Raw genomic sequence first — 16,297 nt, forward strand, 5'->3', positions numbered from 1 at the left:
TATTGATAACCATATTTCAAACAGGCGTAAAAACAAATATCTAAATATACCTTGATCAGTGATAACATCATTCGTTTAATTTCCCTTACTAAACGAATGCATTATGTCTTCTTTCTGAGGTACGCCGGGTATTCCCTCTAACATCAGCACACGCAGCATCAGTCCAACTGCTGTGTCTGTAACTTGGGTGGAGGAATTCAATGGTGGGGCAGCACAGATGTTTCTGGTACAATACCGAGGATATGCAACATCGCAGTGGACGAATTTTACTGAAATAGTTTCTGAAAGAGGCATGGGCATAAAGCACACTATTCTGATACCAGATCTACATCCAAAGACAGGATATCTGGTGCGAGTTCTGGCTTTTAACAAATATGGATATAAAGACTACACAGAGGAACATAAGATTTTGACAGCAGGTAATTAAGGACATTTGCACCATGACGTCTTTAAATGTTTACCCATGAAATTTTCTATTTTCAATTTGTGCTTTGACAAATGAACCCAAAATACACACGATTTTCACTACAAGTAGGTCTTAGTTTCATAGTTTTCCAACAATTAAACAGTTGTATGAATTTAAGAACACTGAACCGACTAATACAAAATGTCTTTAAACACGTTGATCTTTTATCGTTAAACAGTTCATGATAAGAACGTTCTAAGTGTCCCATATACAATTTAGTCCGAGTTTATGAAATATAGTTTTGATGTTCGCTATCCCTTTACCCATTGGGGCTATTTCTTGTTCCAGCCAATGCTCCACAACTGGTGTAACAAAAGCCGTGGCATATTCTATCCTGTCTGTGGGATATAAAAGACTCCTTCCTGCTAATTAATTGAAAATAGTACCCCATGGAATGGCGGCAGCGGATTTTAAAAATAATTACGTCTGTAGTCCTTAACCATATATCCGACTGCATATAACTGTAATTAAAACGTGTTGAGTGCGCTATAAAATAAAACACTTCTTTCCTTCTATCAATGTATGACCAGAGTGTTTTTGTGGGTGGGTTTTTGGGGGGTTTTTTGGGTTGTTTTTTTTTGGGGGGGGGTTGGTTTATTGGTGGTGTTTATTTGCTGTTGTTGTTGTTGTTTTTGGGGGGAGGGGATGAGTTTTTGTTTTGGTCGGAGGATAGGGTTTTGGTGGGGGTGTTGTCTGTTTTGGTTTTAGAATTTGTGTTTTTTTAATTTGTAGCTTTTGTTGTTATTGTTGTTTGCCAATGACATTGTTATTTACCTTTATTTCAGTTGGCCCGGACTCCGTTACATTCAGTCCACCCACACCTGGATTAGTTGTAGAAGGAGAGAGTCTGAATATCACCTGTCTTGCTGAATGCCACCCACCTTGTTCCTATTCCTGGGCACCGGGGAGTCCACACTTCACTTCCAGACCTGTGTTAACACTGTCAAACATCAACATGAGTCAAACGGGTAGTACATATACATGTACAGCAAAGAATATTGGCTCAGATACATCTAGAAGTAACAAATTCTTGCTAATAGTCCACAGTAAGTAAACTGGAGGGCTTACTGTCAATTTGCATTCGCTTAAATTATCAATTTTGTTAAAATCAACATATTTCTGGGCGTCGTAGTGGTTGTGGTAGTTGAAAATTAATTTTATGTGAAATATTTTGCAAACTAGACCGAGTGCCTTTAATAAAGGTTATATATTTGAACACTGCATAAAATGTATGCATATCATTATGATTCGAACTGTTATATTTCTAAATAGCTCGAGTCACTGATATGTGGGGTAAGGCTAGAGGAAACCCTACTTAATGTTTTGGCAATCGTCGACAACCAAATGTTTGTAAGCTACTGTGTGCACCTTTAAATCTGTTTTCTTTCTTTCTTTAATTATCTGAAATGTACCACTACACTATTACTAGAAACATATTTTAATTAGTTGTGTGTCTTTTTTATGTTCTTATGTTCTATAATTTTACGAATTGGACAGTAGGTGCCCCCAAGGTCGTTGATGCGTAAGGTACTTCATCAGTTTTACAACATACAATGACTTCTAAATGTGTAACAGCCATAAGAATGTATACTACTAAATCAAATCCCATAGACGACAATAGTAACATATATGGCTAAAACTCATACCTGCAGTCCATAAACGTTACGGATATAAATACTACCACCCCTCACACTTAAAGTGAATCACAAAACAATTGGTGGTCAAGCTGCTGATTTCTGAGAAACGGGTAGCGTATATGGCTACCATAGTTCTGCACAAAATTTGAGTACTTTTTTAAAGGTACCCCATACATGTTTGAAGCACAAGGCTACTTGACACAGTGGTACTAGATGAAATAAACTTGCATTTTGTTTACCCAGATGAAACTATTATCTTTTGCAATCAACACACTCATTTATCACCAATCACAGGACTTCTCAATCAAAAGTTGCGTACACCTCGAACTTTTACCCAGCCAGATGTTATTTGGTTTGGTACCTTATTGCAATGTAATTCACACCTTTTCATCAATTGGCAGAGAGTAATGATAAAAAATTCTTTGATTTTTGAGCATATGTTATCACGACTGTTTCTGCCAGAACAAAAATTGTTTTGGCTATATAACTATGGAATTGGATGCAACCACAGTCAACAGGGGATATTGAAGGCCTCCACCAGAAAGAAACTGGGGTAAATTTAGGGTTACGGTTACGAAACTCATACAGTAATGATAAGAGTAATTAATTTTGTCAAAAGGTTAAATTAAAAAATAATAATAATTAAAACACTTTGGGTTTTACACTTTGCCCCTGCAAGACTTTGTTAAAACAATCCTTTATCTTTGTACTGTTCAGAAATGGGGCTATGACTCCAGTAACTATTATGTCATCCATACTTATTCTATGAAAACAGGAGTGTCACAAACAAATCTTACGCTACTGATAACCATATTTCAAAAATGCGTTAGAAAACATATCAATATATACCTCGATCAGTGATACCGCTTTTCAATTACTTTTCCTTACTAAACGAATGCACTATATGTCATTTCTGAGGTACGCCGAGTATTCCCTCTAACGTCAGCACACACTGCATCAGTCCAACTGTTGTGTCTATAACTTGGGTAGAGGAATTCAATGGTGGATCAGCACAGATGTTTCTAGTACAATACGGAGGAAATGCAACATCGCAGTGGACGAATTTTACTGAAATAGTTTCTGAAAGAGGCATCGACACAAAGCACACTATCTGGATACTAGATCTACATCCAAAGACAAGATATCTGGTGCGAGTTTTGGCCTTTAACAAATATGGATACAAAGACTTCACAGAGGAACAGGAAATTTTGACAGCAGGTAATTAGTACACGTTACTAGCAGTATGTGAAAATAGATTTCCTTTTAAACGTTTACTTACCCATCCAAGTAATTTTATTGTAGTCATTAGGCAGCTAACAGATGGTGTAACACACTGTTATATTCATTCAAGTAATTTTATTGTAGTCATTAGGAAGCTAACAGATGGAGTAACACACTGTTATATCCATTCAAGTAATTTTATTGTAGTCATTAAGAAGCTAACAGATGGAGTAACACACTGTTATATTCATTCAAGTAATTTTATTGTAGTCATTAGGAAGCTAACAGATGGTGTAAGACACTGTTATATTCATTCAAGTAATTTTATTGTAGTCATTAGGAAGCTAACAGATGGTGTAACACACTGTTATATTCATTCAAGTAATTTTATTGTAGTCATTAGGAAGCTAACAGATGGTGTAACACACTGTTATATTCATTCAAGTAATTTTATTGTAGTCATTAGGAAGCTAACAGATGGTGTAACACACTGTTATATTCATTCAAGTAATTTTATTGTAGTCATTAGGAAGCTAACAGATGGTGTAACACACTGTTATATTCATTCAAGTAATTGGGAAACACCCGGAAGAGAGACACGTGGACACATTATAATATTGACAAACGTCCGTTTGGTGTTGTTTTGTCTAGTGATACGATTTTGAAAATATAAATAATCTGGGTAATCAAATTTATTTTAAATCATTTCAATACTTAGCTGATTAGAAACATGAATTATCACGATAATTAAGTATTAAGTATTATTAATGTGTTATGTTTAAATAATGTGGATTGTGTTGCCATCATTGTAAAAAGGAAAGACAATTAATTTTCAAATAAAGTCAGTTATTAACATTCAAAATTATTTATTGTTTACGTAACGTTTGCAAACAATTGACTTAACAATTGTCTTGACGAAAGAGCTACCACACAACTGATTGCAATAGGTCACTATTTGACATGTCATATTTTTATAAATATATAATTACTGATTCTTCTGTATGCAAATAACAACATAAAATTTATAATTTCAGTTGTTAGTGTTAAACAAATATCCTTGACAGCAAGAAAAATATGCTATGTTTTAAACAACTTTAGTGATCACTGCTGGCTGCGATAATATATTTGCTCCGCTGTCAGTTTAAGGTGATTCTATTTAATTTCAGAAGCATCTGATAGATTGAACGTGTCGACAGCGACTGTGCCTAATAAACTGGATATGTTGCCAGTGGCTATAGGCAGTGTATCCGGATTAATCATCTTGATTCTGCTTCTTGTTGTTGGTATTTTAGTCTCTCGAAGAAGCAACAATAATGGTATGGAACAATTAACTGAAATGAGAAAGACAAACGCACACACGCACATGCACACGCACGCATGCAAACGAATCACTATGGATAGTTACATAGATTACAACTAATTTTGAGGGCAGACTGATGGTAACAAGGTAGCATATTTTCCACAAATATCTGTATAATATTTTTCCGAATTTGAGCGTTTGCTCCAGCACTACGGGGACAGTTACCCCCCCCCCCCCCCCCCCCCCATTTCGTACGCTTATGTTCTTACATCATTTAAATATCAAATAATTCGCAACTGGAATTACAGTTCCATATGAAGTTTACAAAACACGTTGTATGCAGCTTGAGATTACATGATAAAGCGATCATTACCCTCGTGTGTTTCGGTGACTATGACTATTTTGATGGCTATGGATGCATTCGTCAATTATGGAGTGTCACCGTAGTACGTTTGCTTAATTGCCAATAAACGTAGTGCCATGACCTCAATTAATTTACATCTAATTTGTTATCAAATTCTGAAAATATGTGATCTGAAAAATGTCACATACTTTGATTACGCTGGATATATATGCTAGCTAATATATAATAAATACAGAATACTAAATGAGCTTGCCATTCATACCATTTTTATGAAACTCGTGAACAGTTCACGAGTTTCGTAAAAATGGTATGACAGGCAAGCTACTTTAGTACACATGCATACAGACATACATACACACATATCCTGTTTTTGGGGGGCAGGATAATTTTGTCACGTATGTTTGCACACCAGTATTATTAAGTAATCATTAATTTAATAATTAAATAAAGATACTTTTTATTCGTATTTCTTTTTAAAATCCATGGTCAAGTAAATGTTCAGCAAAAGTTCAACTGGAAGAAATATATCATCACGTTACGTGTTTTGGATGCAATCAGCAAAAGCCATTAACAAAAAAAACAAAAAACAAAAAAAACACCGAAAGATATTGTCAAAACTAGGAAAGATGTATATAATAAATAGACCATTTACAATGTTTATGCCAACTCATGGCGTGTGAAAACAATATCACTATATATATATATATATATATATATATATATATATATATATATATATATATATGAGTTTATGAATACCGGTATTCGATTTTGGTTAAATTCTATAACTTCCTAGTTAATTTTCTTAATATATTTTTATATGTACTTTATGCCAGTCCCCACTGTAGAGTAATTTATCAAACGGAAATCAGTTGGGAGTTGCAATTAAGTTATACTAATTAGTTAATCGGGTAAATCGTTGCTTATATGGGCTTTGCACAAGGGTTATCCTTTAAATGCATGTTTACCTTTAGTTATTAATAATTACTGTTTAGATAGTTGTATTCATCGCGGCTCACAGTTTAAATTGATGTATCATAATCTGATCTAACACCAGTGATGGGAGTCCTAATTACCAGATACGTCAATTAAGCAAACACATCTTACGCAATTAGCGACTAGAACGTTGTGAGCCATCATTACGCCATGGAACGGGAACTCTATTAACGTGCCCATATCCACAGAGTTTCAGGCACGCCCGTCCCGGACATAGCCTTTGACTTTGTCAGTGACCAATTCCCGGACAGGAGGGGGAGGGTAAGTTTGAGGTGGGTGGAATTTTGAAAAAATTAGCAAAGTTGAAAATAACAATATCTGGTCAAAATTAAGTTCAAATAAAAAATTAGACTGCTCATCCAAAGTTGAAGGTGATTGGAGCAATTTAGACGGACTGCCAAAAACAAAGGGTGACAAACTAATTTTTTTTTTTTTTAAATAAACAAAGTTTTTGAAATGGCGGCCGAAAAATTTAAAGTCTGACTATATCCATACTCACGGAGGCGAATGAGGTTGGAAGGGAGGTTGGCAGTGAAGTTGCTGGCTACGGAGTCTTGGTGAGATCATGGGCGACAAGATTTGGAAAATGTTGACCAGTTGATTGATGACTTGTCCTCCATGTCAGCTATGAGGTAGTCGTGGTATCGCCACCGTAACTTGGATTTCTGTAGGATCCAGCGGTCAGGTGTATGCGTCGCATTCCGCTGTTGGGGTGGAGGCCTTTCCCTGGATGGATGGTTACTCAAGTGAGTGACGGCCTTCCGCTTTCCAACGGCCGCAGTTCAGGTGGACTCGTCTGGTGGTACTACCTTCCGTGAAACGGGTGGTACCACTGGAGTCGCAGGAACATCCATCTCGGGGCTGGCTGGCGAGTCCACCACGATGGCGTGTGGGTTCGCCGCTGGCTTCGCAGGCAGGTCGGTCCGCTTCAGCCGGCTTGGCTGCAGGTCGAGAGAACATGCAGTGACGTCCGTACGCATATCTGAAAAAAATCAGGATGCAAGGGTAGAATGTTACATCAAGGTGTTTTCCGTCACGTCCTCTTCAGGGATATATATCTTAATCAAAACCGGCCTCGGTGGCGCAGTGGTTACGCCATCGGACTACAGGCTGGTAGGTACAGGGTTCGCAGCCCAGCACCGGTTCCAATCCAGAGCGAGTTCTTAAGGGTTCAATGGGTAGTTGTAATGCCAGTACACCCTCTTCTCTCTCACTAACCACTAACAAACAGTCAGCCCATATAGCTGAGGTGTGTGCCCAGGACAGCGTGCTTGAAAAATAAGTTGAAATCATTCAATCAATGCGAGCACAATAATAACCATCTCCACCCCCACCCAGTTCGACGGCCCCTGTGCATTTGTTTACTATATTTATTTTCCATACAGATACGACGAGGAGGAAGGATCTTACGTTACAGTCCAGGTAGGAGAAACCCAAGACCAGGTGTGTGCAACCATTTTGTTGTCTAGTATATAGAGGTTTCATCACGAGTATTTTTAAACATCGCAAATATCAACCTAATCGGTATTTGTCGAGGCTGTGATCAGGTTAATATTTTATATTTTAAAAATCACGAGTAGCGAATGCTATTTACCCTATAACACTTCTAAAATAACATTTTAATTCGATATTTAGTAAATCAAAGTCCTGAAGTCGCCTCACCGGTAATATGACGTCACGCGCTTCAGCAAAATTTCACCAAAGCATTACGCTCAGGAATACAAGTCTTGTTGGCTGTAAACGAATGACCCATTGAAAGCAAAACATTATTCACCGAGTTAACAATTTGTTTATAAAATGTATGTATATGTTTGCTTGTATGTATTGATATCTCTGTGCATGTATATTTGAGCTACTACAAATTATTTGAATCAGACCCGATATGAAACTTAACACAAATCTTCTATTTCTTAGTGGTGTCAATTTACAAACAGATATTAATATCTCCCCCTGTCGCCGCCATTTTGAATTTCAAAACGGCCGCCACCGGTTAAAATTTGTACTGAAAATCTCGGATTCTAAGGCACATAGAATCATCATGATTCCAAAAACGTTTCTCGTGTTTTAATGAGTTGCAAATCCGCTACTGCATATCAAAAGTATGTAATATGTTCGCGATATTGGATTTGATGATGGCAGCCAAACATAAACGTCTTCAATGAAAGTTTCGAAATCTAAAGCAGATATCACCGTGGTTCCAAAGCCTATATACATATTTTACAAGCTATATATCTGCTAATGCATGTCAATATTTGTATTCATATTTACCAACATAAAATTACAGGAAGATGCATCATGTTGAAATTATATTCAACTAAGTCACCTGTTTAGGTGTTGAAAGTGTGTTTACATGTATATAACAAGATGTCAAAGTATTTCAAATTGAGGTTTATGCATACTGTAAAATCATGTTTGTTTGTGGTAGTCAGATTGTCGTGTAATCCGTGGACTTTTGCATTAAGAAATTTAAGAACACAACGAAAATAAGTATCCAACTAAATATGTGCGTGCGTGCGTGTGTGTGTTGCTAGCGACTAATTATATTATAAAAGTGTATGTGCATGTGGTTACGTTGCTAGACCAGTAGGATACATCAGTTTGTCTCATACTACTACATTTATTAAAGTAAACCTATTCAATAATTGGCAAAAGTGGCACATGACAATTTGGTGACAAGAATTACTTAATTGTTTAAAACAGATAATCATCAGTTATACATGTAGTCAGCACACAATACTGAAAGTAATAATTCATTTGCCTTGTACCCAAGTACTGCACTTGATATTGTTACATGGGGAATTAGCTGCGATACTTCTTTTGTAGCTTAATGGCCTAGTGTCTGAACACTAAAAACTTTGTTTATATAATAAGTTAACAGACAATTCCATAAAGCAACAATTGCTGTTAAATAGTTCATACCACAAAACTCGACATGGAAATGTTGATGTTTACATGATGATGTGATTTAGAGACTTTATTCTTTTGAAGTAATACACATTGCTAACTTGCTGTAATAGTTTGGAAATAATATGTCTGTCAAGTCATTCATTCAGCGAGGAAAGTGAGGAACAGACTGCCAGTAGCATCCCCTGTACATTGCTATCATTGGTGAATATGATTCTTGATCTAACTATTAAACAGTGCCAGGTTTTGTGGTAACCCAAGACACAAACGTTCATATAATGACACGGGCATTCATATCCCAGTATCGCTTTATGAAAACAAATACAGTGGAAATGTCCATAATTAATCATCAAGGGCATACGGCAAATCAAAAAGTGATTTCATGGATGGACGTGTGTTATCCAATGCAGCTATTAGAAATATTGCTACAAACGAAACTGTGCAAAGCTTTATTCATGCAGTATGCGTTACCAGAACCAATATAGTTCATCAAATCACAGTTGTGTCGCTTTAAGAAGAAAACATGTTACACTGATAATCTAACAATTCAGAAGACATTCGTATTTTGGTGAGGGTGGATAATGATCCTCATGTTCATATATTGGTCCACTTTTCTTGGCTTAATGATAAATGGGTTGATGTTTGTGTCGATTCTACTGGTAATCACCTTCCGGTCCGACGAGAGACCGAAAGGGAGCGAAATGGACCTACGAAACACCGGAAGGGGCCGAAAAGGACCGATATGGATCGAAGAAACTCCGTAATGGACCCAAATTTTATACAGAATTTGTAATATCCCCTTCTTCGAGTCTTTTAATATGTATGCAGAGTCATTGGAGACATTGATACTCAGGTCATTTGAATTAGACCACTTCAGCTATCGTCATTGTCTCCCTGTACACATAAGAGACACTTCCAAATGTCCAGATGATCATCTCCAATTTTGTTTTGGTGAAAATGACAATGAATTGTGTTGTTTTATGTTCTGATGTGAAATAGAAGAACACTAATGGGGTTTTTGGGGGCGGTTTGTTTTAATTTATATCATATTATAATTAACATGGTGATGATTATATACAGGGCATTTGTAATTAGACACGTTTCTTCTGTTGTTCATTATATCCATATTTTTGGGCGAATATGATGAACATATATATTACTTTCTTTTTACATGCACATGTTTTAACCGTTTTGGTATAATGGTTTTATGTGCCTTAGAATCAGAGTTTCAATACAAATTCAAGCTACTGGCGACCATTTTGAAATTCAAAATAGCGGCCACCAGGGGGGATATCAATTTTGTATGTCCTGATTTTAAATTGACCCCATAATTATACACAACATCTGTGCCAAGTTTTATTGATATTTGTGCCTTGACCTCTAGGCTTATACATGGTATTTGTGATTAGACACATTTCTTCTTTTGTTAAGTATATTCATTTTTTTCCAAAATAGTTATTTTAATATATACCATAAACACATAAATAGTAATTATATTGTTATTGGAGCTAATATTATATAGCTTGCACTTTTAACTACAAACAGTGTAAGAAATAGTTAATTGGCGGTCATTTTGGATTGTGACGTCACCTGGCCAAAAGGGCATGTTAGTATCTCAGTTTGCATTATTTTACCACTATATATCACAGCTATATACTACACTATATTAAGTAATATGCCTCGGACGACGAACAGTCAACAAAAGTAAAAAGGCTAAGCCTGAATTTAAGCCAAAATAATTAAAACGGTGACAGAGTTAGGCCAAATAAATACATTTATTTAAACTTAGTAATTACCAGATATTTCAAATGAAGTTGTATATGACTAATATGATGGTGAAGAGTAAATAAATAAAGAATGAAACAAACAAACAAAGAAACATAGAAAATAAACTGAATAATAAATAAATAAATACATGTAAATTAAAAGATAAGTTTAAACTTTATAAATAGCAGATATTCCAAATGAAGCTATATGTGACTGATATAAGTGATAGTGAAATGTAAATAAATAAATAAATAAAATAAAGTAAAAAATTAAATAAATAAATAATATTTTTCAGATCACATACTTTCTGAATTTGATAACGGTACATTAATCAGCCTATCGGCGCTACGTTTATTGACATTATATATATATAGTTATGAAGTTATATGTGTCTCATATAAATGATTGTGAATAGTAAATACAAGAACATTATCAATAAAATAATAAAATATAATAAAATAAAATATAATATAATAAAATAAAATAAAACAATATATTTAAAACTTCGTAAATACCAGATATTTCAAATGAAATTGTATGTGTCTGATATAAATGATAGTGAAAAGTAAATAAAAATAAATAAATAAAAATGTAGCATTTAATTAGTAGTTATATGACTGTCTTTTGTAATGAAACGATAAGCAAAAAATAGAGCTGTGAGGTAGGGATTTTGTTGTTTTATTGTTTTTTAGAGTATTATGACACTAATAAGGCATATTTGATTAAATTTTTAAATTAAGTACTGATACATCTGGAGAATTAAACGTCACTAGAAATCCGCGTGAATACTAATCTAATTATAATTTAGTTAAATACCATTTGATGCGGAATGTAGCAAGATTCACATACTACTCATTCCAATTAAGTTATTTTTATTTTATAAATCTGTAATAATACTCTAAAAAACAAAAAACCATGCATATGGTGGGAATTGTTTTTGTGTATTTATAAAAAGAAACCAAAAACATTCAGCTAGGATATATTGGTTACACATTGGTTCATAACGATACTTGTCATTGTGTTCGCTCTAAATTGTTGTTTAAATCACATATCACAACGTAAATACCTCACATCACTTTAGACGCAGTTTTTTGTGTGTTTGTCTGTGTGTGTGTGGGGGGGGGGGGGGGGGGGGGGGGGGGGGGGGGGGGTTCTAAACATATTTAAAGAAAAATTCCAAAAATATCTGCTGGTCTTTAATTCATTTTGTTGAGTATATAAGTCAGTCTTCCTCGAGAACTGGCTGGTACGTAGCCCAGTGGTACAGCGCTCGACAGATGTGAGGTCAGTCTAGGATCGATTCCCGTCGGTGAGCCCATTGAGCTATTTCTCATGCCAGCCAGTACTGGTGTATCAAAGGCCGTGGTATGTGTTATCCTATATGTGGCATGGTCCATATAAAACATCCCTTGCTACTATTAGAAAATATAGCTGGTTTCCTCTCTAAGAATATATGTCAGAATTAATAATGCTTGACATGAAATAGGAAATGACTAATAAATCAATGTGCTCTAGTGGTTTCGTTAAATGAAACACATTTTAAGTTTTAACTTTTCCTCGAGAAAAACCAATCCGACCACAATCTTCTCCATTAGAATAAAACAAAATCCATAAAATTCATATGAACCATGCAATTTTAAAATGGCAAGTATCCCATTATGTACGGATTCATTGGGGTTGAGGGGGTCCGGACCCCTCTGCTCACGACGAAAAAACTAAATTTGTTGCACTTATTTTAAAATGCATTCACCGTTATTACTAGTATACAACTTCTATTTAAGTAGTTGCATGCAACACTTTTGCTTGGTTCTTTGTCTAATGCTACAGAACTAATAGACAATGGCAACTCATGTTTTGAAGACTATTTTATGTTACATGATGAAGTCATACTAGACACACATCTCAATATGGCTCTCCTTTCTCAGCAGTTAACCGGCCTCGGTGGCGTCGTGGTTAGGTCATCGGTCTACAGGCTGGTAGGTACTGGGTTCGGATCCCAGTCGAGGCATGGGATTTTTAATCCAGGTACCGACGTCAAACACTTAGTGAGTGCTCCGCAAGGCTCAATGGGTAGGTGTCAAACACTTGCACCGACCAGTGATCCATAACTGGTTTAACAAACTGGTGTTCGTCGTATTACAAGAACGTTAATTGTTTTGTAGTCACACACTATTTCACTGTAATTGTGTTACATGTATGGTGACACCCTGCACTCCAAAACTTCCTGGATCCGCGCCTGCATGATACCCTTAGAGGTTTAGAGACTCTCTTAATAAACTGTTGGACGACCTATAGATTTAGCGTTTATCAAACGATTGCCTATATAGTTACAGACTGTTATGTGCTTAATTAAAGATTACTCGATTAAAAACAATAATAATTTTTAAAATTTAATTACAAATTTTATTTTATTTTACCGAAATCAGTTCGGGTCTATCCTGATATATATTCAGTAGGGCCAGCGATCGCGGTCGTTTGCTAGACTGGTCTTTTGCGCCTAACGTTAAATCAATGTGATGTGATAGAAGACGATGGTTCCAGTTAAATATTCTTGAGCGCTCGGCAAACTGAACACGCCATTACTGAACACAAATAATTGTGACAATTATGATACAATTATTAGAGTATGTTCCCATCTTACTGCACATAGAAGGCCGGGATTATCAGAGCTACTGCTAGTCTTAAAAAGGTTGTCCTCATCTCGATTAAGTAATAATTAACAGGCTACATATTTTCGAAGCTATCTTACTTCAAAGATATTGTAAAATCGTCGTAGGCTATGACATCATTATAACATACGATTTTACGATATCGCAGCGCTAAGATGGTTTCAAAAATAAGGGCTCTAGTTCCTAACCTATTTCCAGCTTCGCTCAATTAGTTTTACATGTTACTAATGTTTCGTTTTGTTTGTTTGTGTGGTGGGGTTTTGTTGTTGTTGCTTTGTCGTTTCTTGTTTTGTTTTCTTGTTGATATTGTTGTTTGTTTGTTTGGTTTTGTTATACTGACATTACTGTCATCGTTAGAATCATTATTGACAAAAACATATCACTATTTCCATCATCATTCGTAATTCTGTGATTATCTTTCTTTCAGTTTACACAGACTAAGACATATTCATGACACGTGTGCTGTACATCGCCTCAGAAGACAAACGGAAAAGATGAATATCACTATAATGATGACGTTAATCAGAAATATTTAACATGACTATTTATGTACTTTTACTGTTATTATCAGTTACTGTTGTGCAAGCTTTCGTTTGCGAAAATCTCCATATTAGTAAAACAATTTGTTCTGAATATTTCTTCGATATCTTATAAACAGAACTGAATATTCATCAGGATTTTAGAGAGAATTTAGAGAAAATCAGACGTCATTTCAGTCAAACGAGCACATCACACAAATTAAATATGGAGGCCCGGTCATATGTCATCATTTTGGCACTACAGATTTGGTTTGATTGTAATTGAAAAAGTGCAGTTTTCACGTTCATGGAAGAATGAACGTTGTTTTGGTTTTTTTAAATCACGTGATAGCATTTTAACCAATCAAGACGCCTATTACAAAACAGTAATTGTAAAATGGAATTATTTCACTGTAATTGTGTTACACGTATGGTGACATCCTGCACTTCAAAACTTCCTGGATCTGCGCCTGGAAGAATGGACGGGTTTTTTTTTTTAGATCACGTGATAGCATTTTAACCAATCAAGACGCCTATTACAAAACAGTAATTATAAAATGGAATTATTTCACTATAATTGTGTTACAGGTATGGTGACAACCTGCGCTTCAAAACTTCCTGGATCCGCGCCTGCATGATACCCTTAGAGGTTTAGAGACTTTCATAATAAACTGTTGGACGACCTATAGATTTAGCGTTTATTAAACGATTGCCGATTTAGTTACAGACTGTTATGTGCTTAATTAAAGATTACTCGATTAAAAACAATAATAATTTTAAAAATTTTAATACTAATTTTATTTTAGTTTACCGAAATCAGTTCGGGTCTATCCTGATATATGTTCAGTAGGACATATTCATGACACGTGTGCTGTACATCGCTTCAGAAAACAAGCGGAAGAGATGAATATGACTATAATGATGACGTTAATCAGAAAAATTTAACAGAACTCTTTATGTATTTTTACTGTTATTATCCGTTACTGTTGTGCAATCTTTTGTTTGTGAAAATCTCCATATTTGTAAATTGTTTTGTTTATTAATATTTCTCCGATATCTTATAAACAGAACTGAATAGTTGCCTCCTGTATGATATTCATCAGGATTTTAGAGAGAATTTAGAGAAAATCTGACGTCATTTCAGTCAAACGAGCACATCACACAAATTAAATTCAGTCAAACGAGCACATCACACAAATTAAATTCAGTCAAACGAGCACATCACACAAATTAAATATGGCTGCCCGGTCATATGACATAATTTTGGCAGTAACGATTTGGATTGATTATAATCGAGTGATTAGCAACACATATCTTATTATTAATACTACTACACTTTCTCTTTCTCGTCCTATTAGTGTGGTTTCTTGTTGTTGGTTGTTGGGTTTGTTTTTGTTGTTGTTTGTTTTTTGTTGCCGTTTTTTGTTGTTGTTTTTAGTTTTCACTTTATTTTATTGTTTTGTTGTTGTTTGTTTGTTTTTATTTTCTTTTTTCATTTATTTTGTTATCTCAGCGGTGAGTCTATTGCCTAACAAAAACACAAATAACCATGGCAATGTTCAATGATTGTATTGTGTTAATGCACTTTTGACAGTACTGTATGAAACAGGAGTCACAGTAACTACGGATACGGAACGTTTTACGATCAGGTATAATCGGCCATTTCTGTCAGAAAACTTTCATTGTAATCTCATAAAGGCAAAGCATGAAGCGAGTGGAATCACCATGTGTCCGGAAGACAACGCCTACCATTCTTCTCACCCACCCCACCCCACCCTACCCCATCCAACCCCACGATTCTTGAAGAAATATTATTGTGCTTGGCCTTCCTATTACAAGTTTGTAGATTTATTCATTAAAATCAAAGAAAATTGTATTAGATATATCAAAATTTATTTATGTTGCAATGCAAAGACGTAAAACGTTCTTGTTTCCTCCTCTACTACCACTACTATATTATTAACATTACCACTACTACCACTAACATTATTATTAATTAATAATTAATTAATAATTAATTCTTATATACATTTCCATGTTTTATATTTACTAAAATGTTTAAATGTAGTTTGTTACCATATTTTACTTAACACTATTGTATGCAATGTATCTTGTACGTTTTATCCAAGGGTATAATAAACTTATTAATTGATTGATTGATTGATTGATTGACTATACCGATATAGCTAAGACACTTCGGCGTGTGGTTTAGTGAACCAGGTATAACTATTAATACAGTTTATGTAAATGCGAACGCAAACTGTTTTAGTTAAACTGGTGTACAGTGGACGTGACACTGACGTCACAGTCAGGACAAGTGAGTAACTAAATATTTAATGAACGTCCTGTCGCTATGGGGCCGGCGAGACACTCTGTGTTTAAAGAATAATAGCCTGTAACAGCAAAAAGCTATCCTATTCACGTTGTGGTTACAGTTGTGCGCATGTAATGAAGT

The 16,297-nt window shown here is 35.2% G+C and overlaps 1 protein-coding gene across 2 annotated transcripts in view; it reads left to right on the plus strand.

The window, feature by feature from the left end:
* LOC121386208 (Down syndrome cell adhesion molecule-like protein 1) overlaps positions 1 to 15,995 on the plus strand; it is a 152,633-nt gene extending 136,638 nt beyond the window's left edge. For both annotated transcript variants that reach the window (XM_041517037.1, XM_041517038.1), the window contains 6 exons: positions 120 to 419; positions 1,252 to 1,512; positions 3,022 to 3,321; positions 4,491 to 4,640; positions 7,370 to 7,427; positions 13,752 to 15,995. In XM_041517037.1, the coding sequence (XP_041372971.1) occupies positions 120 to 419; positions 1,252 to 1,512; positions 3,022 to 3,321; positions 4,491 to 4,640; positions 7,370 to 7,410 (1,052 nt within the window). In that variant the 3' untranslated portion in view covers positions 7,411 to 7,427; positions 13,752 to 15,995. The remainder of the gene's footprint in view (positions 1 to 119; positions 420 to 1,251; positions 1,513 to 3,021; positions 3,322 to 4,490; positions 4,641 to 7,369; positions 7,428 to 13,751) is intronic.
* Positions 15,996 to 16,297: the final 302 nt, after the last annotated feature.

The sequence above is a fragment of the Gigantopelta aegis genome, chromosome 12 (assembly GCF_016097555.1).
Source record: "Gigantopelta aegis isolate Gae_Host chromosome 12, Gae_host_genome, whole genome shotgun sequence".
NCBI classification, from domain to species: Eukaryota; Metazoa; Mollusca; class Gastropoda; order Neomphalida; family Peltospiridae; genus Gigantopelta; species Gigantopelta aegis.